Below are 25,240 nucleotides of genomic sequence, written 5' to 3'. Positions count from 1 at the left end.
TCCAACTATGAATCTCTCTCTCTCCTTCAATAGATCGAAAACTAGTTTTCATTTCTAGAGAACCATTACTTCGGCCACAGCCGACTACATTGCTTAATGTAGGCCTACTGTGTGCTATAGAGACATAGGAATATCATGTGTCATCCTTACCATGAAATGGTGTTGTCAGTTGATCAAAATGTTTGATATTGGTACACCCCAACAGGTCAATATTTTTTAGGATTCCTCTGCAGGATGTTGCTGTGCTGTTTCCTTAGGATACACAACCTACATCTGATGGTTTCGAATGGCCGCCTTCGTCTTTGAAGTTGATTATATTTCAATGTTATCTGGCCAGCGCTGTTTGGGGTGTGTGTGTGTGTGTGTGTGTGTGGTTAAAAGCCACATCTGACCCACAGCTTCCACTGTAGACCACAAACACTGTTAGGTGATAGGACTGAAGAAATCCATGTTTCATTAATATTCATACTATGATGACCAGCAGTGGGCCCTGTTTGGAGATAGAAAGTGCATACATTACTGCAGATTGCCTTTCTTAACAAAACAAAAAACAACACAGGGGACTTCATTCAAAACGTTGCAGTTATGAGAACAAGGATACCAGTATTTTTTTGTTCTGATATTTAAAACATGAAGGGCACATTTGCCTCATTAAAGCACTTGGCTGTGGAAGTGTTGCAAAGTGTTTTTGTCAAATACAACCCCTTGAGCAGCGAGAATACATTAAAACATAATTTATCTCAGAATTCCGTCAATGTTGTCAAAATCCTTTTGAGTTGTTCTCAAGAGAAAATCTGTACCTTAATGTTTTATTATTTTGAATACGCATTAGAATTGTGCAGCATGAGGCATAAATAATTTTGGAAGAAAGCTCATATGGATAGCATAGCATATCAATCATATCAACTGTGAATAGTATAAATATGCAAATGTGATAAACATGTATGCAAATTGTAGTCAAATCAAGTCAGATGGCCAGATGTTAGTATTGAAGTATTAATGGTATCATTCATTTATCACCATAAATATGGGCTTTATAACTGTAAATATGTTGTCTATAATGGTGAAATAACACAAATAGAACACAACGAAAGAGTCAATAAAAATATGTGTGAACCATTGCCTTCTCTGTTTAAATGTGTGACATTTAGAAAAAGCTGTTGCTTTTCTGGAAATGTTCAGCCACAAGACAACCTCAATGCTTCTTTTGAAAAGTATTAAAGCGTACGTCACAAATGCTCCAGAGGCAGGATTACAGAGAATAATAGGCCTATGAGTGAGGCCGCAAATAAGACTAATGAAAATAAATCTTTGTCCTCCTTAACCACTTGACTCTTCTATTCATGAGAGTCTGGGTTTTTCTCAGAGACTGTTTATTTTCTAACCACCGGGCCTCTTAGATAAAACTTCTTCGCAACCAATCATCAGTACTACACTGAACAATTATATAATTTTGGACATTTGGACTTCACAAAGGGCATCAAGAGGTCTATGAAGGCCTGCAGGTCTCCAAGCGGTGTCCTTTGTGTCCGACGGCCAGGGAAAGCCTTGTGCCCTCGGCCCATCGAGCAGCAGGAGTCAGCAGCCAGGCGGCCCCACAACACAAGACTTCCATCCCTGCCTTGAAATCACAAACCAAGATGCCGATTTTTATTTTATTCAAAAACATAAATATTTGGAAAGAGATAATGATTTTCTGAATATTTTACTGTTTACGATGGAATATTTGGAATGATGTGTGTGTGTATGTGTATGTGTGCATGTATACATGTGTGTATGTGTGTGTGTGTGTGTGTGTGTGTGTGTGTGTGTGTGTGTGTGTGTGTGTGTGTGTGTGTGTGTGTGTGTGTGTGTGTGTGTGTTTGGCCAGGAAAAGTGCAGGCATTCCAATCTAAGCGACTGAAATCAGCCACGTTTACAGAACGGGAGGCTGAATGGGGCTCGGCAATCAACAGCTTTCTGTGGGTGACAAAAATTACGCCTCTGACCAAAAAAGAATAAATCAAAAAAATAAGGGTAGGTTATGAATGCAGTATGGTTCTGTTTATCTTTTTAAGGATGGTGCATTCGATACAGCGATAGAAACAAAACGTAAACGTAAAGAATGTTTATGTTATCTTGTTTGCTCTAAAACAAACCGTAATCAGTGATTATGTCACCATGTCCAAGTGGGCGGGAATTACATTCCAAACATAAATAATATTGATTGATAACATAGGGGCATCAAATAAGTACTCTATAGCGAATCAAACTATGAGGGGTCATTTCAGATCCCTTCGTATTCTCTCTGCATCCTAAATCCCGCCCTTATCCTGTTGTTCCAATATTGTTCCTGTCGACCTTATAAATAAAAATAATCATATCCTTAATGCTAATATAATTTAGCCTGATGCATTTATTAAAGCAGCTGAGATGTTGCATTGGTGAATTCAAGTGGTTATACCTTTTAATTTAATGCAAACAAACAGTTAGAAATAGTAAAATAGGAATAGTAATAGTATAGTTTAATATATAACCATAGATCATTTTGATCCAAGAATTAATTTAGTGCCACATTTTCCCATCACTGCAATAAATCTCCTCAGCTAGGAAAAAAACATATACACAGTCTATCCTGCTTGGAACATAATTTGTACTCTATAAACTTGTAAAATACATACTTTGTGTTAAACGCAGACGTAATTCATGTTGGGATGTAGTTGGTAGACAGCGTGCCAATAGCAGCAGACGGCTGTGGTGGACTGTTATTGAGTTAGCTGGAGGCTACCATCAACAATGGGATGTATTGTGAATCAATGCCACACACACACACACACACACACACACACACACACACACACACACACACACACACCCACACACACACACACACACACACACACACACACACACACACACACATGCCCATGTGTATCCAGATGCATGCACCCACCCCCACCCCCCACCCCCCCCACACACACACACACATACACAGACTCCGACACAGACACAGACACAGACACAGACACACACACACACACACACACACACACACACACACACATACACACAGCTGTGACACCCTAGTGAACTGTTGTACATTACGGCTCTGTTCCAGCATTTGGAACTACGGGTTTCTTATTTTGCATCTACTTAGAGAGTATGTCATTACTGAATAAAAGATGAAGCCCAGAATAGCATCAACTCTAATCCATGCCCTAGATCGACACACAGTCCATTTAAAGTTACTTTCCAACATACATTTGTGATGCACATTGTGGTTGGGAATTACATTTCCAATGAGCACCAGCAGTATTACCTGCAGAGTTATACATTTATAAAACATTAATAAAGAATACCAGGGCATGCTTGTCCCATCCAAAGAAATTATTTATATAAGCCATTTAGCTGTGTGTATATATGTTAGCCAGAGTCAGACAGACAGATAGACCAACAGACATACAGTCGGACAGATAAAGAGCCAGACACAGAGTCGGAGAGCTAGCCAAACAAATTTGCAGTAAGACTGGGAGACAGACAGACAGACATATCGACAGTCAGAGAGACAAAGAGCCTGACAGAAAGCCAGAGAACTAACCAGACAGAAAGCCAGGTCAGACAAATGAATGGAGAAAAACTACTCAAGAAACCTGCTTGTTTGTTTGGGCAGTGTGTCGTATGTGGTTGAATCTTCAGTCAGCCGCTCTATTTATCAGCCTTCCGTCTTGTTTAGAGAATGGATCGGGACTGCTCCAACGCTTGTCACTAAATGGATCTGAGCACCGGGCAGCAGCAGCAGCAGCAGCAGCAGCAGCAGCAGCAGCAGCAGCGGGCTCTTCTGTTTCACGTATCTCCTCTGTTGCATTCCACACACTCTGATGGACAAGGGCAGAAGTGCACCAAACGTGGCACAATGTGTTCTTCTGTTCACTCCATCCTCTATCTTACTTTCTGCAATTGTGGTCTTATCGTTGTTAAATCTCAGATACCTATGGCATCATTAAAAATAGCAACAGCACAGCTTAGGAATGCTTCTTTGTACCAGAATTTATGTGTTTATCAGGTCAATAAACTCTACACTTTCGCTCTCTCTGAACAAAGATGATAAGGGTTGAGCTGTTATTCCTTGTTGGGCTGAACTGCAGAGAAAAACTAAATTTTCCATCAGAAATGTAAAGACCTCAATGTACATACAGTACATACCATCCCTCAGATGTAGCGGTTCAACATAGTAGGCCTACTTAAATTTGTATTGTTATTATTTTGCTTTCCAAACAACAATATTGAGGAAAAAATGCTTATCCATTAAATATGATTATATAACACTCATGCACACATGCTACATTAAAGATATTCAAATAGAAAAACATGAAAAATATAATGTGTTACAGCTAACTATTTCCATTATTAAACTGTGTTAAAAGTACAACATTTCAGATCCTTTCTCATCGTTCTTTTTCATCTACTAATCTATATAAATAAGGTATCCTGTGTTTGAATTCCATATTTTCCCCCAAAAAAATGGAAAGATCGGAAATAACCACTGTTATGTCTTTTTCTACTAGACTGATAATTATCAATTAGTAACGAAAGTAAATGCTGCGTCTAAATGCGCAAAACCTACGCTGAATGACTCTCTAAAAGTCTTTACCTTTGACCCCTCTGCTGACGAACCAATGAGCTTCCACGTTACTGCGGAGTAGCCAGGATACTTGGAGGCGCTCCTTTCGTCAACATGGTGAGTATAGATTTGTCCAAAAAAATATATATTTTACAATTAACGATAGGTAGTGCTTGCTTTAGAGGTACTGGTATGATCGAAGATGTTAACTTTGATGCATGTATACGCCTCTAAATGTGACTATAACGTTGTTATAGGTCAGATAAGTGCTTCAGGAGAGCGGCTAGCACGGAGCTAACATAGCACACACACACATACACACACACTCTGCCGGGCTCGGGCTAACACCTGGACACATGATCCTGGAATCGGTTCTCTTTGAAACGTTAATTACGGTAACGACATTGGATTAGGAGTCGTTTGCGGGTTATTTTGAACATCGTATACTAGAACCATAGCAAAACTCTCAATACATTACACGTACTCGTTATTGTTTGAACTTGCCACTAAAGCTACTGAGCTGCAGCAGCATTCAGACTGCATGTGTAAATAAACAATTCATAACAACATGATACTGTTGAACACAATAACAGCTTCATATTATCCACAAATAAAATGTCAAAGTCAAATAGGAGAGCTAATGACGAGGAGCGTAAAGTCCACAGCCTTTACGAGTTTGAATGAAGTATGACTTGCTGCCCACCACGCCGTCACCCGGCTTCTGGCATCTGTACTTACTATGTACACATGCGAGCCGGTTAACCCACGAGGTTCATCCCATCTGACCCGAGTCAACGTACCTAACCGCCTGTGTTGGGTCTCCTGTTTATGACAGTCCTCGTCAGAGGGTAATAATGGCCCGAGCCAGGCACCACCGTACCCGGGTGTTCCCCCTTCTGGGATGCCTCCGCCCTTTGTAAGTGTGTGATTAGCATGTCCAATACTACTATCCAGCCCACCTTACCCTCTTTAGTCCGCCCAGTTTATCAAATTTAACCTAGTCGATCAGTAATGTTTTGGAACAGTTTACACTATTGGAGCTAATATAACTGTTGATTTCCTTAGATGGGACCACCTGGAATCCCGCCTCATTTCCCTCCAATGGGAATGCCCCCCATGGGACAACGGCCGCCTAACATGACCCCCATGCCACCCGGGATGATGCCCCCTGGCATGATGCCACCGATGGGTGGACCTCCAATGGGACAGGTGCGGTTTAACCTGGGTTTATGTTTGTATCACAGTACAAAAACATGCAGAGGGATTAGAATAAAGCCAAGAGATTCAAACAATTTAAACAAATGTGAATTTGGTATTTATGTGTTGCCACTTAATAAAACCTATAAATATTTACATCCATTAAAAGACCTGGTCATTAAGAACAGTAGATAGTTGCCTGAATAATTATTTTTTTCTATAAATATTTCAACAGCAGCAGCGACACGGTTCAAATTAGAGCCGTGCTAATTGTAAAACACACACACACACACACACACACACACACACACACACACACACACATCTGCAGCAGCATCTCACCTCTGACAGGGTGCTGAGGGGGTTCAGGAGGGAAGCTGCTTATTTTGGCACAAGCTGTGGTGTCATATTGTTCTTACTTCAAGCCGTTTCACTGGAGTCAGCCACAGCTCACCTCCTGGTGCAGCTTCTTTCACATACACACACAGACTCATACACACACAACTCACACACACAGACTCCTACACACAACTCACTCACACACACACACGCAGACAGACAAACGCCTTGCCTGTAGCCTCGCGTTAGCCCCTTCCACACACATTCCCTCCATGTCTCTCCCAGCGTGTTACTACCTCACCACAGCGTCACGTAGTACGGAAGTTGAGTGCGTTGCGTTACATTTTTCCTGTTGCGTGTGTTTATTAGATGCCGGGCATGATGCCACCCATGATGCCTGGGATGATGATGCCCCCTCGCATGCCAGCTGCAGCGATGCAGCCATCAGGACCGGTAACCCCCCTGCTTTCCAGTTTCTATGCCCCTCCTCCTCCTTCTTCATCTCTTCCCACGGCACCGCTGTTTGATTTTACACTTGTAAAAATAGTCTTTTCGAGCTGTCAAGTGACAACCGTGAAACATTTCGCACGTTCAGCACACATGGTCTAACACACACTGGTAGCGGCGCTAATGTTAGCTCTGGGAAAGGGGAAAAAACCTCACACACACACACTTTCTGAGGACCTGATGAGATGGTATTTTTCGAACACTAAGTCAAAGTGAGAAAGCTGAATAAACAAATGTCACGAAGGCTGTAATTAAGATGTGTAATGAGTTATACATGTCCTCAGTGTCGGTGTTGAGGTGAATTGCGACGATTCCTTTGGTTCAATAGGGAATAACTGCCTCATTATGACTTACAGGCTTCCCTGGCGAATGGCTCACACTACATATTGTGAATACACATTCTAAATATATATATATAGAATCCTGTTTTTCTATAAGGGCTAGTAACTCCATAAGAGTTATAACATTTCGATGTTTAATAAGTCAATTATGAGGAAGTGCAGTCAGAATCCAAGAGAGAATTATAGGAAGTATAGCTCATATGTTCTGTTTACTTGTGTAAGTCGTATTTTAATACGTTTATTATTGTTTCCACAGCCTGGAGTGGAGTCTTCAGGTAAGGCTTTTAAGATTTTTTCACAAATAGCGTCCTCTTATGTTTTGTACTTCAGTATATTTATGTTGATTTGTTTGTTTCTCCTTCTAGCAGCAGCCCCAGGCACAGCTGTAAGTCAAACCAAGACTCTTAATTTACTATCTTCTTTTCCAGACATTTCTTCAATGTTTCATGATAGGACTTTGCATTATTCATGACATTAGATTGCACTTTGAATGCTCTTATTTTTGTCCAAAGAACTTGAGTTTGATTTTGTTGTTGCCTTGCAGAGCGCAACAAACGGTTCCCCACCGGAGGACCAGCCAAAGAAGGTGTGTGTGTGTGTGTGTGTGTGTGTGTGTGTGTGTGTGTGTGTGTGTGTGTGTGTGTGTGTGTGTGTGTGTGTGTGTGTGTGTGTGTGTGTGTGTGTGTGTGTGTGTGTGTGTGTGTGTGTGTGTAAACATTTCAGACCGGTAATGTAGACAGAAAAGTAGAAGAGAAGATGACCGTAACACAACTATTTTAGGGTTTTCTAAGTCCCTGAAGGGAACTTGGAGACAATACATGCCAGAGAATTGTAATCTTGTTGGGATAAAAGCATGAGTTAGTCCCATGTGGAGTATTTGACCTGGTTAGTATACTTCCACAGTCTAGATCTACATATACATCTGTCCATTGTCTCTCCTCTTCCTAGAAATCGGTGTGGACAGAGCACAAATCTCTAGACGCAAAGACGTACTACTACAATACAGAGACCAAGCAGTCTACCTGGGAGAAACCAGACGACCTCAAGTCTCCTGCTGAGGTAAATACATCCATTCATATCTCTGGACGAATATGGACTCTTATTATGCATGGTTCTCCTCTAACTTCTACACAGAGCCCGACCCGTCTCTCTGTTCTTCATTTAACTGTGGCTCTACACATTCATTACCTTTCACTTCGCCCAAACAGCAAATGCTGTCCAAGTGTCCGTGGAAAGAGTACAAGTCCGACACGGGGAAGCCTTACTACTACAACTCCCTGACCAAGGAGTCCAGATGGACTAAACCCAAGGAACTAGAGGATCTGGAAGGTAGGCACCCCACCATGCTGTGTGCAGTTGAGATTGCATCTTACATTTACATTTAGGGCATTTAGCAGATGCTTTTATCCAAAGTGACTTACAATAAGTACATTTATCAGAAGAAAGTGAAAAAATATATGGCTGTCGTTACAGTAAGGATGTTCATAGAACCAAGTGCGAAGCACTAATAATCGCTAGGTTAACCCATTCCCCGTATACAACATACTAGTGATTATTATTATTTAATTTTTTATTTTTTTACAAACATGATTTACAGTTCAATAAATGTTCCTTTTTTAAATTGAGACTTGTAAAATTTATTATCATCGTGTCATTTTTATGATGTCAATTGAGGGAGCAAAAGCAGTATCGGCTCCAAATATCGGCTCAAGAAAATTGGTATAGGCGTATCGGTCATCGGCTAAGGTTGATGAAGAAAAAAAATCAGTATCGTATCGGCCCTAAAAAAAAACATATCTGTCGATCCCTACAACATACGTCATCTGATGATGCATTAGTCTGTTGTGGTGCTTGGACGTCCACCACTGTATTTTTAACATTAGGACACACGGCTCACCATTGATGTTCCACATAATAACGCTGGCCGGATTTAAATGGAAAATTGGAGCTAGGCCCTCATTAACCAAACCCAGTAACGTGCGCCTGATCTTCCTCTGCGTCTGTGTGTTTCATATCCACATAACGTGCTTTGAAATGAACTGAGTCCCCTAATCACCATTTCCTTTGTCTCTTCCAGCCATGATCAAAGCGGAGGAGAACGGGTAAGAGCTTCCTGTTTACCTTTGGCTCGCTGCGCATATTCGGACACTAGCTCATTAGTAGCAAAAACATGAACCTTTTTGAAGAAGATGAAACACGGCCATTTCTTTTTGCGTCCGTCCGGGGGATCAAAGGGACAAGAGCGCTTCGTTTCCGATATTTATAATTACGAGGACGCCTTCGCGGTTGGAGGTGTTGCTCCGCCTCTGTCACTGTAAATAAAGTTGATATCTATCTACTGTGGCGCCCGCTGCACTCATAATTGATCTGCTTGCAGGACGGCGGAGGCCATGGCTCCTGGCACCGCCCCCGCTCCCAATCTGCAGGCTGACCCCGCTGCCGCCGCCATCGCCATGGCAACTATGATGGAGGTGGAGCCCGTGGCGGCACGTGCCGAGGAGCCCTTGTCCCAGGTGGCCGAGTTGACCACCACAGACGCACCTGTGGCCTCTGCTGAGGCCCCCGTTGCCGTGGAAACCGCAGCCAGGTAACACTGACGTGTGTGGGAAAGGGGGGCGGTGTGGTGGGTGTTTGACTCCCATCTGGTTCTGGGTTCGAAGCCCAGTGTCAGAGAAAAATGCCTAACCTCTTAGAAAGGGCTTTAATTATGGTATGGAATCAATTAGTGCAGGCATGACATGATGATGAAGCTCACAGGGGTCCATTGAAAGAGAAGTTACTGCCTAAACTGTAGAGGGCCAGTCCTGTTAGTAGGATGCAACCCTTGAAGATGAGCTGGGTTCTATGTTTAACCATTGTCCCTGTACACACTAGTCTGCCTGAAGGACAGCTACAAGTGTAAGTGCCGTAAAATCTTTCTACTTATTCCACATGGTAAAGATAGCATTTATAAACACAATTTTTAGGAAGCCACTTGTAGTACACAACGCTGAACGTTCATCTTCGTAGAAATGGCTCCTTGTTATTATTTTTGGACAGTAGACTCATTCATATATGGTATTTCTGTATCAGTGAATATAAAGGTTCTCAGTTACTTATTTACTGGTAAATGCTTCTATGTTATCGACGCATAATTTACCTTTTGACTCTGGGAGCAAAAAACCCGAATTGATTCATCAATCTAAAAGGAAGTATGCGTTATACACTTTTAGTTCATTTGAAAGTGTATTTCTACCTGTGCTGTCCACCGTGTGGCTCCGTGTGGAGCAGGTCCTTGCATTATCCTGCCCATTTCTTGGAGGACTTTTGCATGATCTCTGCATGGCTAATCTTAGACAAACCCTCGCTGTACTACGACCGTCATCACTCTCCATCATGGGGTCAACAGTCGCAGTCATTCTATGTCCGTCTCCACAGAGTATCTTCATAATCGTCGTCGTCTAAAAGCACACTATATGTCAACGTACACACCTTTTAAAATCCACTTTTTGGTTTGAATCCCCAGTGCTGAGGCGCCCAAGGAGGAGCGGCCAGAGCTTCAGAAGAAGACCTACAAGTGGACTACCAAGGAGGAGGCAAAGCAGGCCTTCAAGGAGCTGCTGAAGGAGAAGGTAACGGGGGCTCTGAAATGGAAGGGAGATGCACTGAAGTGGGTCTGAGGTTCAGAGAGGCCGTCCCCAGGCTGGGTGAAGTGGGTGTGTGCTTATTGCTTTACAGCTACTAGAATATGTAGCAACAAGTTGTCTGGAAACTTTGTGCCACATTGAAGTAAATTAAGCGTACTAGTTATCGACCAATATATCTGCCGGCCAATAAATGTTCCTTTTTTAAATTTAAATTGAGACTTGTAACATTTCTTATCATCATTGTCATTTTTATGATGGTAATTGAGGGAGCAAAAGCAGTATCGGCTCCAAATATCGGCTCAAGAAAATCGGCAGCCCGTATTGGTCATCGGCTATGGCTGAAATATCGTTATCAGCATCGGCCCTAAAAAAATCCATATTGGTCGATCCCTAATATGTACTGGCAGTGATTTGATTATTGAATTGGAATTGCGTGCATTACAATGCACGCAATGCACGCACACTCGATTGGTGTGATCAGCATAATGGTATCGTTGATACAACTTTATTTATTTAATGTAAAGATTATTAAGAACCGTACATCATTTTGTATGTTACATTTTGCATTTCAAAGTCAAGACTTATCATGACGATTTCTTCACAGAAGTAGCATTGCTGTTTTCATTGCTATCTAGGGGTCTCGGTTCTTATCGGTTCTCATTCAACTAGCGGCAGAAGTCCTTGACGCCTCAGATCCCACATGGGACTAACAGGATTAAAACTTGGCATGTCCCAGGATAGTTTTTGACTTCCGACTTCTGATGTTTATTTCCAACGGGAAAAAACATCTAATTTGTTCAACAAATCCTACAGAATTGATTTACTCAACCCTCGTCTATTCGTCCCAGCCTGTTGAGACCAGTGTTCAGGTGCCTCTGAAGCAACAGCCGCATCGTTCCTGATGTGTGTTTACCCACGAGAGTCTTTTCGCGTCGGGGATCTGTGATATAATCCCTGACCCCCTGGGAGGCCATGGCGCCGCGGTTAATTCTGTTCCCCCTGTTGCCACGGCTGCGTTGGCGTGCTCGCTAAGGTACCGTCGCGCACGCTCTCACCGGCGTTTGTTGCTATATTTAGCCTCCCTTTTAATTCACTCTGTCGAGCTCTCCCGAGATCGCTCGCCTTTTCCTCTGTGTGATCTTAATGGCTCTGTCGCTGTGATTAGTGTTACTGGATCAAAAGCCCGGGATTAAAACATCCAGAGAAAGGAAGCGAGAGAGTGAATTGGTTGGGGGGGGGGTTGGGGCCGAGGGCGAGGGAAGGGAGGCATGGCTCCCTGAGTTGGACCGACTGTGACAACTGACACGGCGAGCGCACACGCCGAAGGTGGTTCGTAATGGGGCCGCAGGTTCCCCCCCCGGGACGGGCGGCAGAAAGGCCACTCGCATCAGTCCTCCTGTGGCGTTTGCCACCTCAGCCATTACTTCTCCACGCCTCTTAATTCGGCATCCATTCGCAATCACGATAAATGCATTCACTCGCGCGTACAATGTAACGAAAGGCCGTAAGCGCTCAGCAGAGCCCCCCCTCCTCCACCTGCCGTTATGTTCTACAGGTGCACCAGACTAAACTGTATTTATGTGATGGTGCCCCCCCTGCTGTATGCATTAGGTATCGTGTTGACTGATAGTGTCGCGGGTCGTAGTCCTTTTTTAAAGTCCTGATGATGATGGTGATTCTCTGGGTTCCAGGGTGTGTCTTCAAACTCCTCCTGGGAGCAAGCCATGAAGATGATCATCAACGACCCGCGCTACAGGTCAGAGCCTCGTCCTACTGTGACCCCCACACGTTTATTATAACCATAACCACATGTGTATTTTAATCATAACCACACATTTATTATAATCATTACCCCATGTTTATTATCATAACCACACGGTTTTAATCATAATTGTAACCTCACACAAAAACCATGTTGTGCACGTCAATGAAAACATAACACGTCTCCTCTTGCGATAGTGCCCTGCCCAAGCTGAGCGAGAAGAAGCAGGCGTTCAATGCCTACAAGGTGCAGACGGAGAAGGAGGAGAAGGAGGAGGCCCGGATCAAGTACAAGGAGTCCAAAGAGACCTACCAGAGGTTCCTGGAGAACCACGACAAGATGACGTCCACCACAAGATACAAGTATGTGCTGCTGCTTCTCCCCCCCCCCCTCATCCAGCACCATTGTTCTTGTTATGTCACCCTCTCCGAAATTGATTAGTAGTTCTCTGTACTGTCTAAAGGATTCTGCAGATATGATCCATAACGAGAGCCTCACAGCAGCCATACATCTGTAGGTCCTGCCCCGCGGCTAGTTCTGTAGGGCCTGCTGCGAGGCTAGTTCTGTAGGTCCTGCTTGGCGGCTAGTTCTGTAGAATCTGGTGCGCAGCTAGCTCTGTAGCATCTGGTGCACAGCCAGCTCTGTAGTGAATGCTGTGCGGTCAGAACTGGTGACGTCTCCACTGATCGCCCCCCTTCCATTATAACCAACCTTTTCATCTCAACGGGGGACCCGGCCACACTGAAGGAGCTTTTGTTGCTGTTTGTTTGTCCTCAAGACTTCAGACCCCACCTCATGTGCTTCTGACACGGGATTGCTCACACAATGGGCTTTATTCAAGGGTTGCATTTTATTCAGCCACTCTCACAAACCCCCCCCCTTACCCCCTGGACTCCATAGGGATAGAGATCTCAGGAGGTGTTTTCATATAAATATATAACGGACAGTATAGCACTCGGACCGAGTTGAACACCCCTGATGCATCCAGAGGACAGCCAGCGGAATTGAACGGTGACCTTGACAACCGGCCCGCTCTTTAGAACGTGGCTGGCACCGCGGGTGTCCAGGCGACCGAGGTTATATTCTTGGACTGTGCGCAACATGCGGCGACGGCCGTGACAGCCCGACAGTCTGGCTCTGACTGTGTGGCCGTGTGCACATTGCGTGCACACAGGTAGGCCCGGACCGGGTTTTAATCCTGCTGGTCTTTGAAGCGAACGGAAAAATACTGCTGTAGTCTTGCTTTGCCACACGCTGTGTACTTTTATACAATTATAGGTTTCTCTAAACTGATACTCAATTCAACAACACTCAACAATTGTGCAGCAAGGTGTTTCTAAATTGAAATCCATATAAGTCCTCGTCGGACATGGCCTTATGAAACACTGCCCTCTTGTGGTTAAATATCTGCCTCCACTAAGTGTGTGTGTGTGTGTCTGTGTGTGTGTGTCAGGAAAGCGGAGCAGATGTTCAGCGACCAGGAGGTGTGGAGCTGCGTCCCTGAGCGCGACCGTCTGGAGATCTACGAGGACGTGCTCTTCTACCTGGCCAAGAAGGAGAAGGTCGGTGTCTGTGTTCTCTAAAGATCCCTTTAAAGACGCTCTCCTTTCAGTCCACAGAACCTAGCGCCCAGCTCTAGCCTGGCTATTGCCAGACCAAGCTCTATCGTATGGGTCTGGGAAAGCTGCTGTCATTTTCTTCAGCACAAGAGGTGTGATCAAGCGGCAGAGTTAAATTGACTGTGTACGCAATTGGCTGCTTTCCGTCGCTTCCCTGTCGTCATTGTGTTAAACCAGCCAATAGCGCGCCGGGGGGAAAAGCCAGCTTGGTGATTGGCTCCCGCAAAAACGTATCAAATCTAGAAAGAAATGTAATGCTCTTTTCCAGACCCTTCGGTAGGGCGAATTCAAATCGTCAGCAGAATGGGCGGGGCTACCCAGTCTAGCCCAGCTCCACTCCTCGTTGAGGAATCTCTAGACATTTTGTAGAGCTATAACATTTCAGATTATTTTGAATTACCAGTGTTTAAGGCCTATCACAGTGGTTCTCTAAATGTAGTCTCAGGATCCACGTGTGTCATTAAGTCACAACCGAAAAGCAAAAAAATGTATTTACCAATATTGGAGTAGTCAACAATGCTATCATGTACTGATAAATATAGCCAACTAAAAGCAGCAACAATCAGGCCTGTACTCAATTAAATAGTAAAAACATGAATTAATATTTAAACATTAGTTAATTCATGCGCTTTGGCATATGCTCTGTGACCCACTCCAAATGTCCTTGCGACCCCCTTATGGGTCCGGACCCCCCAGTAGAGAATCACGGCCCTGGCCTGAGCACATGGAGTGTGAATTTGGTTCATATGTGTTCAGTGACCCAAACAGGAAATGGAATCATATTGTTTTAACGGGGCAAAGCACACCAAAGCGTGAATGTAGTGGAGCTGCATTGTATTGCTCTATTGGCTCAACATAATAATAATACACATAATACATATACATACAAAGCCCATCCACAACATGGCTCATTAGAGAGAACGAAGCGAGTGGCTGCAGAGGACAACGTTACTGCAGGGTTGAGTGCAGCTCTGTAGAGAGGCTAACACCACCTCCGCCTCCCCTCCAGGAACAAGCCAAGCAGCTGAGGAAGAGGAACTGGGAGGCACTGAAGAACATCCTGGACAACATGGCCAACGTCACGTACCGCACCACCTGGTCCGAGGCGCAGCAGTACCTGCTGGACAACCCCACCTTCGCTGAGGACGAGGAACTGCAGAGTAGGAGCACACACACGCGTCTATGCACCCTGTTGCACAACGCACACCTGTACACACACATGTTAATACATGCTTATGCACCTAGACACACACACTTTTATACACCTGAACAAACAGCCACAAACATTTATACACACTTATACAAAATTGCACACAAACCCTTATATACACGTAGACACAAACACACACACCTCCAATAAACAAATACACGCTTATACACAAATACACACCTGTAAGCAACTACACACACCTGTACACAAATACACACGTTCATACACATTTCTACACAAATCCACTCACTTGTACACAAACTCACCCTCTTACTGTGTGTTCACACCGCACTTTGTCCCATTTCGCCTATTCGCGCGAATAGGCGAATGTTGCCGCGCGACAAATCATAATCTGTCGCTGTGCATTTTTGTGTGCATTCGCGGGGCGAATTTTTTTTTTGCCTGACAACGGTCATTCATGCCATTCTCATCAACCATGGCCGAGATGTGTGTCTGTACCTGTTGTGGAAGAGGGAGAGCCCGTCGTTTATGGGTTAATAATATAATCCGGAGGCGCACACCGCTTTGTGCCGTGATTTTATATATATCGTATTTATTATATAGATATATATTATATTGATATAGATATTTATATATTATATGTAGATATAGAGCGGGAGTCGCAAACGGCAACAATCACTTTCTCCTCCAAGCTGCGGTTCACTGAACGGTTGAACGGTGATTGGCTGTTTTACGTTACTTCACCCAGGGAGTGAACTGATTGGCTGTTACGTGACGTCACCCAGGGAGTGAACGCTGATTGGCTGTTTTACGTTACTTCACCCACGTTACCCACAGGGAGTGAACGCTGATTGGCTGTTTCAACGCGAATGCCGCGAAGAAGTTGAAATATTTTAACTTTATTCGCGGGGCGAATTATTCGCGGCGCGAATCCACGTGAACGCGCTCGCCGTTCACGAGGAAAAATTTCGAAAAAAAAACGTGTCGCGGGGCGAAGTGCGGTGTGAACACACCTTAAAGGTGTGTTCACACCGCACTTCGCCCCGCGACACGTTTCAATGTTAAGTGAACGTGGAGACGCGAATCGGGCGAATTTTTTTTTCGCCGATACGCGCGACAAGATTTGATTGACAGCGCGAAATTTTTCCTCGTGAACGGCGAGCGCGTTCACGTGGATTCGCGCCGCGAATAATTCGCCCCGCGAATAAAGTTAAAATATTTCAACTTCTTCGCGGCATTCGCGTTGAAACAGCCAATCAGCGTTCACTCCCTGTGGGTAACGTGGGTGAAGTAACGTAAAACAGCCAATCAGCGTTCACTCCCTGGGTGACGTCACGTAACAGCCAATCAGTTCACTCCCTGGGTGAAGTAACGTAAAACAGCCAATCACCGTTCAACCGTTCAGTGAACCGCAGCTTGGAGGAGAAAGTGATTGTTGCCGTTTGCGACTCCCGCTCTATATCTACATATAATATATAAATATCTATATCATATAATATATACGATATATATAATATCACGGCACAAAGCGGTGTGCGCCTCCGGATTATATTATTAACCCATAAACGACGGGCTCTCCCTCTTCCACAACAGGTACAGACACACATCTCGGCCATGGTTGATGAGAATGGCATGAATGACCGTTGTCAGGCAAAAAAAAAATTCGCCCCGCGAATAATTCGCCCCGCGAATGCACACAAAAATGCACAGCGACAGATTATGATTTGTCGCGCGGCAACATTCGCCTATTCGCGCGAATAGGCGAAATGGGACAAAGTGCGGTGTGAACACACAGTTACAATTACACCCATGCAAACTGGGCGAGGTCAAAACAGCATAATTTAATCTATCAATAGTTTTATAATGTGTTGAAATTAGTATGTGTTCATACCTTGAAATAATAGTGAGCAGCCTCATTTTATGCACTTGTAAGGATCATAAAATGTAATCGACCCTGAGGTATGATTTGAAGTCGAGTCTAATCCAATCTAGTGTGAAATCCTGCAATGCACATTACATTACAATTCAAAGCAAACTCAGTAAATGCCTCCAAAGTGGGTTTTCGTGTTCGGTAGCCCAACATGAAAGTACACTGTCAGCTCTAAACCTCAAGATTGGCACAGAGAGTTCCAGACGGCATCAGAATTTAAAGAAAGTCTGTGTGGCAAGAAACTTTGCACTCTCACTCATGTTCTTTTGTTAGTATTTTAGTTATATAAGCACTGGGACATTTGTAATCTAATACACAGACCAAAATGATGAACTACTCTCACTCTAATAGAATATTCATAGCATTACATCATGTGTGATTAACGTGTGCACTTACAGACTAAATTACTAATGTGCTCGCCCCGTGTGAGGGATGAAGCCAAGTCGAGTGTACAACAGGTGGTGTAAATGCTATCCTCTGAACACTCAAGAGGCCCAGTCAAGTGGACATTGCTTAGCATCAGCGCTAACTATCATTTGATGGTCCCTTCTCATAGACGTCATCGTAGGAAGAACACAGGTGCCACTCATAACACTAATTATGGGTCTGCTCCTTGTACTTACCAGGGCACATTTTCCATGGTCAATTTGTGATTTCTTCACTATTTTAGACTAGTACAAATGCACTGGTACATTAAAGGAGGTGTCTCATAATGAACTTTGAGTGACTCCTTCATTTGCCCTATGATGATTCCTCTGTGAAAGGGTTCTAAACGCCCAGTCAGGTGTACAGTGCTTGGCATTAAAGCTAACTTTCATATGAGGGGAAAAGTCCCAGTGAGGTGTACAGTGCTTAGCATTAACGCTGACTCTCATATGAGGGGAAAAGTCCCAGTGAAGAGTACAGTGCTTAGCATTAACGCTTACTCTAATGTGTGGGGGGAAGAGGCCCAGTGAGGTGTACTTTGCTTAGCATTAACGCCACCTCCTCCCCTGCCAGACATGGACAAGGAGGATGCGCTGATCTGCTTCGAAGAGCACATCCGGGCACTGGAGAAGGAGGAGGAGGACGAGAAGCAGAAGACGCTGCTCAGAGAGAGGAGACGGCAGCGCAAGAACCGCGAGTCCTTCCAGGTGAGTCCGTCCGACCATCTGTCTGTCGGAATTAACATCCACTTGACCGGGATCATCACACAACATTAAACTACTAGGTTTATTTTTTCGGGTCTGTTTAGTTAACCCTCGTTAAAGCAGGAGATCTTCCACCTACCAGTTTCAAAAAAATATGATCTGAGCCATCGTGAATGTAGTAAAGGCTTTAGAAAAAGTGGACATACTGGGTTCCATAGGAGCAGGCAGCGATGGGCGTGGTCAAACACTGTTCTGACCAACGTCACACTCACTCAAGTAAGCTTGCTTAGCCAGAAGTAGCAGACTTCTTGTATTAAACACTGAATTTCCCCCCAGTTTAACAGCGTTATACATTGTAGTCAAAAATAACACAAATGTTCAGCAACACTTTGTGAGGCCCAAATGGAACCGTCTTCTACTTTGGTGACTACTTCCCCGGTGAACTGAGCTGTGCTGGTTAACACGTATAGACACCATGGGTATATTTATCCTAATGAATTATTTTGTGGTTGGCATTCTGCATTTGCGGCACATAAAACCCCTAGTGAAATGGTCGTTAGTCATGCAGGTTGAAGCGTTCATTCCTCTTTAAACACTTGAGGACCAAGACACCACATCTCTCACTGTATGACAAAAGCCCAAGTCCCCACCACCTGTCCGCTGTCAGACGTATTGATGATGTTGTGGTGATGTGTAGAAATTCCTGGACGAGCTGCACGACCACGGCCAGCTGCACTCCATGTCTGCCTGGATGGAGATGTACCCCACCGTCAGTGCCGACATCCGCTTCGCCAACATGCTGGGCCAGCCCGGTAGGACCGCACGCAAACACGGACACACACACATACAAACACAGACGGACACACACACACACACACACACACACACACACATATGGGGTGAAATCAAAGTCAAAACACTTGGAAAGATGTGCAGCAACGTGTGTGTGCACGCATGGTTACTTTGTTATGCATGCGTGTGTTGTTACACGCAGATTGTATTTCACGCGTAACAAGAAGCTGCATACGTACGTCTGTCTGTCACTGTTTGACAAATGTTGTTATGCGTTCACACACACGTGCGGTCGCAGATTCTGATGCTGCGCGGCCGGAAGTTGATCTGCAGTGCTTGCACACTACGCGTAATATGAACGTGTAGTGTAGTTGGCCTTTTCATTTTAGTCAACCAGGGGAGGCAGCAGTGACAACTACACAGAACAACTACACTACACGTTCATGTAACGCGTAGTGTGCGCACCGTGCAGATCAACTTCCGGCTGCGCAGCATCAGAATCTGCGACCGCACGTGTGTGTGAACGCGTAACAACATTTGTCAAACAGTGACAGGCAGACGTGCGCACGCTGCTTCATACGTACGCAGCTTCTTGTTACGCGTGACAGAGTTTGCGCACGTCGTTTCCGCGTACGTGTGAGCGCCTGACAAAAATGTTCAATTATCTTCATGCGAGCGTTAATGCGTGCGTTCGCTAAAAAATGCATGAATGTTACACGTAGTCACTACGCGTAGTGTGATTACCGGCGTGCAGCAGTCATCACGCGTGAACGTGCGCGTGAACGGGGGACTATTATAAGTCAATGAGGAAAGTACATTACACGTCAGGCGCTGTCTGCTGCACAGGCGTCAAAGCACGTGGGTGTGACACGTTCAGTTGATATGTGCGCACGTAATATGACACAATCCTGCCGGCATACACACACACACGGACCCATAAGGACGGTCGGACAGACACGGGGTAAGTTAATAGTTGGTCTGCAGCACATTGATCATAACATGCATGTCTTTCTTTCTCCAACATCAGGTTCTACTCCCCTGGACCTGTTTAAGTTCTACGTGGAGGACCTGAAAGCCCGTTACCATGACGAGAAGAGAATCATCAAAGACATTCTGAAGGTGCGTCTCCATTTTTCTACAATATCCGATAACTCAAAATTAACCACCGTCATCATCATTGATCCAACATGTTCACACACAAGCCACTCTGTTTCTAATCTTGCGTTTGAGCGGTAGATTCATCAAGGCTAGTATAGTTTATCCTTTGCTCATGGCCGATGACTCACCCACTCCGTTTACCCCCACCCCCCCAGGACAAGAGCTTCCTGGTCGAGGTGAACACCACCTTCGAGGACTTCGGCACGGTCATCAGCTCGGACAAGAGGGCCACCACCTTGGACGCGGGCAACATCAAGTTGGCGTTCAACAGCGTAAGACCCGCGCTTCCCTTTATGATCACTATTATTTTGACTAGATATTATAAACCATATTGCTGAGCTTGGCGGCATGATAACATGATTTTTGTCATACAGTAATTTCCGTTTCTAAATGAAATGCTATTTGTGAAAAGCCGGCGCTGTGTGCGAAGTGTCACAGTCACCTTCTTTAGCATCTGAAGTTAATAACATTTTGGGTATAAACATGGCACAAAATGAACACTTCAGGGTTGCATATTAAAAATTGCAAAGTTTTCCACTCTGGCGAGATAAACAGACAACAAAGGTTGTTTTTGGACCCTGGGCATAAATAACCCTCATATCAGGGTGCATCACAGTGCATCACGCTTCATCAGGGTACATCAAGGTGCATGAATGTGCATCAATGTGTATCACGGTGCATCAGGGGCCATCTCGGTGTGTTGGTACTGACTCCTCTCCTCCTATAGCTGCTGGAGAAGGCGGAAGCCCGGGAGAGGGAGCGGGAGAAGGAGGAGGCCAGGAAGATGAAGAGGAAGGAGGCCGCCTTCAAAAGTATGCTGAAGCAGGCCACGCCCCCGCTGGAACCCGAGGCCAGCTGGGAGACGGTACGTCCGTGTGCCAGTGTCTTGGATCGTGTGTCCTCTCGGCCATCTTGGCTGGGTTATCTCGTTTTGGTGTCAGTAGCTGTCGTAGATCTTGAGGACCACCCTGGTCGGTGAGATAAAACCATTATGATGCTCATGCTAAATGCTGTTCTACAGAATCTGTACCACAGTCATTATGACATTATTTTGTTAACGGAGGCTTTAGTGAAGCCACGAGAGACGTTATGGTGGTCTGAACACTTTAAACCAAATTTAAGTCAACAATAACTTTAATCCAAAAAAATCTAAATCTATAAAAAGTATAAATGTGTATATATATATATATATTTTAGGCGAATATATTTATTCACAGATTTTTTTGCCATTGTTGATACTTTAGGTAATGAAGTAATACAAATTCCTTGTAGCCTTCAAATGGGGGTCATAGAACATAACCTTTACTTCCCAGAGTTCAGTCTGTCATTCAGTTAACTAACGCGTCCCCATCTGCTCAGGTCCGAGAGCGGTTCCTCAAAGAGTCTGTCTTCGAGGACGTGACGCTGGAGTCAGAGAGGAAGCGGATCTTCAAAGACTTCATGCACGTGCTGGAGGTGAGGCCCCTCTCCGTCTCCCCGCGGCCGGCCCCCGCCCCTGGCTCGGCCATGAACGCTCATCCCTCCTGCTGACGGAGCGATTCTCAACCCTCTCCGTTTCTTCTGTCTCTCCTCAGCATGAATGTCAGCACCATCACTCAAAGACGAAGAAGCACTCCAAGAAGTCGAAGAAGCACCACAGGAAGCGCTCCCGCTCCCGATCGGTACGTCAGACGTCCTTCTCGCCCAGCGCTCCTCGGGGCGAGGCCTCCTTGTTGATAGGGCTGAACGATTAATCAAATTCAAACCGACATCACAACGTAATAGAACGCAATTTGCAAATCGCAACGGCTGAGATTAATAAAAAAATTAACGTTTTGGGGGGGGAGTTTTTATTATTTTTGGGGGGATTTGTTACTGACTGAAGATAAGTATGAATATTATTTATTTTTCTTTGACAATTTAATAGTTAAATAAAGATGTTACCCAGATAAGCGGATGACGATGAGGATGAGGATAAAGATGTTATATCAATCCATGCATCAATTCATCTCAACACATAGGCCTGGCCTAAAGGAAAGAGCAGTTATTATGTTGACTGCTTCCAATGTTGTGTTGGTCAGACTATAGAAAGATTTATTACCTGTTCAGTGAATAATACAGAACATAAGGAACATTAAAAAGAAAAATCCCATACTAAATCGCAATAGCAATATTGGTCGAAGTAGTCGCAATTAGATTATTCCCCCAAATCGTTCAGCCCTACTTGTTGATGTAGTCTTTGGATGGCGGCCGTATGTGCCTGACGTAACACAAAGTTGTCCCCCCTCACACCTTGTTCTTCTGTGGGCGGCGCCGCCGCCACAGGGCTCCGAGTCCGAGGAAGATGAGTACCACAAGAAGAAGAAGAGGTCCCAGTCCAAGTCTCCGTCCGACCGCTCCTCCAGTGGAGAGTCCGGTGAGGAGGGAGGGGGGGCTGGGATACCTCAGACAGACCGGGTAGGACAACCGCACCCTCTCATACCAGACCTCACTGCGTGTACTGACGCTGTTCCTCCTTCTGGCCCACAGAGCGCAGCTACAAGAAGTCCAAGAAGCACAAGAAGAAGGGAAAGAAGCGACGCCACAAGTCTGTGAGTAGCAGAACTCCACGGAGGACCTTTTAAGCTTGAGGGAGTCACGACTTAAAGTAATCGGGTGTTAACCACCGTACCACCATCCCGGTTGATCCAGCTGCATAAGTGGCTATAAGAGCGATGGCTCGTATAGCGAGGGATGCCGATCAGAGACGACCGTAGCGATCCGTTGTTTGAGTGTTCCTCCTTGGTGTGTTCTCCACATTAACTGCGACCGCTCCATGGGCTCACGCAGGCGTCCGAGTCCGACGGAGACAAGAAGGGACGAGAGAGAGACGGGAAGCGCGAGAAGGACCAAGAAAAAGACAAGGAGAACGACAAGTCCCGAGGCAAGAGCCACCAGGAGCCCAAACAGAAGTCTCCCAAGAGAAAGGCTGCCAAGGAGGAGGTTGGTCCCTTAACTGTTACCTTAACACTCACCATAATCCATTAAATTAAACCTTAAATATCTGACACCTTAAAAACGGCTATGGCTAGGGGTGTTCCCTGTGAAGGTATTATAAGGAACACTAGCCTCAGGGGCCCACCGTGGGTCTCAGGAGCCCCCCGTGGGACTCAGGGGCCCACCGTGGGACTCAGGAGCCAACCATGGGACTCAGGGGCCCACCGTGGGTCTCAGGAGTGAACCATGGGACTCAGGGGCCCACCATAGCTCTCAGGAGCCAGCCATTCAGCCAACTATTGAATATAAATAACCTGCAGATTACGATTAAACATTTGGAAAAGTTGGAAGGAAAACATTGCATATTTAAAAAGAAAAACAAAACATGTTTTATTTTATCTTTAGTTCACTACATTTGACTATTTTTACAAGCCCCTACAGTCATCTATGATTGTACAGTTTAAAGGTCTTGTTTGTGGATTGAAAAGGAACAGATGTTTTTTCCCCACACCACCGTACCGGCTGCGTTGTAACCCAGCCGTGTGTTCGCTCCTCTGCTCAGGGAGGCTGGGACACCTCTGGCAGCGAGCTGAGTGAAGGCGAGCTGGAGAAGAGGAGGCGGACCTTACTGGAGCAGCTGGACGCCCCGTGATCTCCCCTCTCCCCCCTCCCGCCACCACTGGTCACTTCCTCTAAAAAACACAAAAAAAACCCATCTCCCCATGCATTCCTGCTCCTCCTCCTCCTCCTCCATGTTGATCAAAGAGAACGGCGGCCACCGTGCCAAACGCAGTGGTCGTAGCCATCCGATAACTGTACAACTTCACGATTGTACGATAATTCGTACGACTTTGAGAACTTGTTTCTTTTTATATAAAAAAAAAGGATTGGTCTTTGGTGGTGTGAAATAGCCTTGTTGTTGCCTTGGTTATGCTTTAGATTATATTTGTAGGTTGTAGACGTACGTTTTTACTTTCCGTTATTTAGCTAATGGATTCAAAGCGGTTCGTCGCCCGATGCAGACGGACGCTTGAAGGCCGGTCAAACGTTTTTTTTGTTTTTTTTAAGCTTTCGACGGAGTTCTACTTAACGAATCCACAAGTCCAGAGAACCGGAGGAAATCTGCTTTGAAGGTTTTTAACTTAACTGTCGCTGTACGTCTGCAGACTCGTCGAACAGGATTTTGAGAATTGGAAAATTTGGATTATCTGTACATGTAATAAAAAACTCTTTCCATGGAGGATGGCTCCTCTATCATGCTTTTCAAAAGGCACATAGTTGCACTTAGTAGTCATCCATTCAAATCATTGTCAGCCCTGCGATGATGATTTGAATGGATGACAAGTTTCCAGAAATCCTTGGAGTGAGATTTGAGTAGCACATTTGTTTGAGGGTCGTTGCATAAGATATTATTTCATATTTAGAGCCGTAGAGCCGATAACCGAGAGCTCTATCTACTGCGCCACAGAGCTGGATGTTAGGAAATGGCCGGAAGTAGTATTTTACATTATATTCACACAATGACTTTGTTTGAAAAACAACCAACATAAGCAGGACTTGAACCTGGATCTCCAGCACTTGAATCAGCAGATCTTACCACTGTAACGCAGAGATAAAGAACAATAAGGGCTTGAAACCTTGTTTAATCAGCAGGTCATGATCCACTTAGAATTTCTTACATGTCTTTAGTGTCTATTTTAAATTAAGACTTGTTCCATCTTCTTTGGTGACACTTAAGTGGTATTTCTTACCATTGATACAAATGGTTTTGCCACCCAGTTTGTGACATTCATTACACTGCAAATGCAAGGGCTTTCCTGACATTACATTTGACATGTAAGTCACGTGTCTTAGCACATTATCAAAAAGTAAAGAACGTACTCTTTAAAATGCACATTAACATGAAATAAATGTTCAAGACACTTGTTAGGAAAAAAGAAAACCGTGGTTTGTAGATTTTTTTTTTTCATTCATTTTTTTATATCTGCTTAGCATATTGGGGATTAGTTTGACATCTAATGATTAAAACAGCTTGAAAATCACCACAGGTACCTTTGGGACATGATATACAAGCAGTGTGCGAAATACCCATCAATATTCGGAGGGGTCCCCA

General features: G+C 44.7%; 1 protein-coding gene across 2 annotated transcripts; it reads left to right on the top strand.

Moving 5' to 3' along the window:
• Nucleotides 1–4,677: 4,677 nt before the first annotated feature.
• Nucleotides 4,678–24,367, top strand: prpf40a (PRP40 pre-mRNA processing factor 40 homolog A). Of its 2 annotated transcripts, none has more exons than XM_084478298.1 (26): nucleotides 4,678–4,717; nucleotides 5,666–5,809; nucleotides 6,506–6,589; nucleotides 7,241–7,259; nucleotides 7,350–7,369; nucleotides 7,529–7,570; nucleotides 7,933–8,043; nucleotides 8,193–8,313; nucleotides 9,062–9,086; nucleotides 9,362–9,571; nucleotides 10,490–10,595; nucleotides 12,302–12,366; nucleotides 12,570–12,734; nucleotides 13,826–13,934; nucleotides 15,001–15,151; nucleotides 18,092–18,225; nucleotides 18,920–19,034; nucleotides 20,042–20,133; nucleotides 20,328–20,444; nucleotides 20,900–21,037; nucleotides 21,532–21,627; nucleotides 21,747–21,833; nucleotides 22,477–22,567; nucleotides 22,681–22,742; nucleotides 22,981–23,133; nucleotides 23,690–24,367. In XM_084478298.1, the coding sequence occupies exons 1-26, from the start codon at nucleotides 4,715–4,717 to the stop codon at nucleotides 23,777–23,779; spliced, it is 2,550 nt and encodes an 849-aa protein (XP_084334424.1). In that variant the 5' UTR covers nucleotides 4,678–4,714; the 3' UTR covers nucleotides 23,780–24,367. The 2 variants fall into 2 exon arrangements, with proteins under 2 accessions (XP_084334424.1, XP_084334423.1); XM_084478297.1 differs by lacking the exon at nucleotides 4,678–4,717 and adding an exon at nucleotides 5,441–5,516.
• Nucleotides 24,368–25,240: the final 873 nt, after the last annotated feature.

Source organism: Micromesistius poutassou (genome assembly GCF_964030765.1).
Source record: "Micromesistius poutassou genome assembly, chromosome: 14".
Classification (NCBI taxonomy): Eukaryota; Metazoa; Chordata; class Actinopteri; order Gadiformes; family Gadidae; genus Micromesistius; species Micromesistius poutassou.
The sequence above is the reverse complement of the archived record's forward strand: the minus strand, read 5'-3'. Positions and strand labels throughout refer to the sequence as shown.

Bases quoted from the DNA above. Each gene is read 5' to 3' on its own strand.
- prpf40a (XM_084478297.1), top strand. The intron at 5,810-6,505 runs GTGCGGTTTAAC...TGTGTTTATTAG, and splicing joins GTGGACCTCCAATGGGACAG to ATGCCGGGCATGATGCCACC. The intron at 7,370-7,528 runs GTAAGTCAAACC...GTTGCCTTGCAG, and splicing joins CAGCAGCCCCAGGCACAGCT to AGCGCAACAAACGGTTCCCC.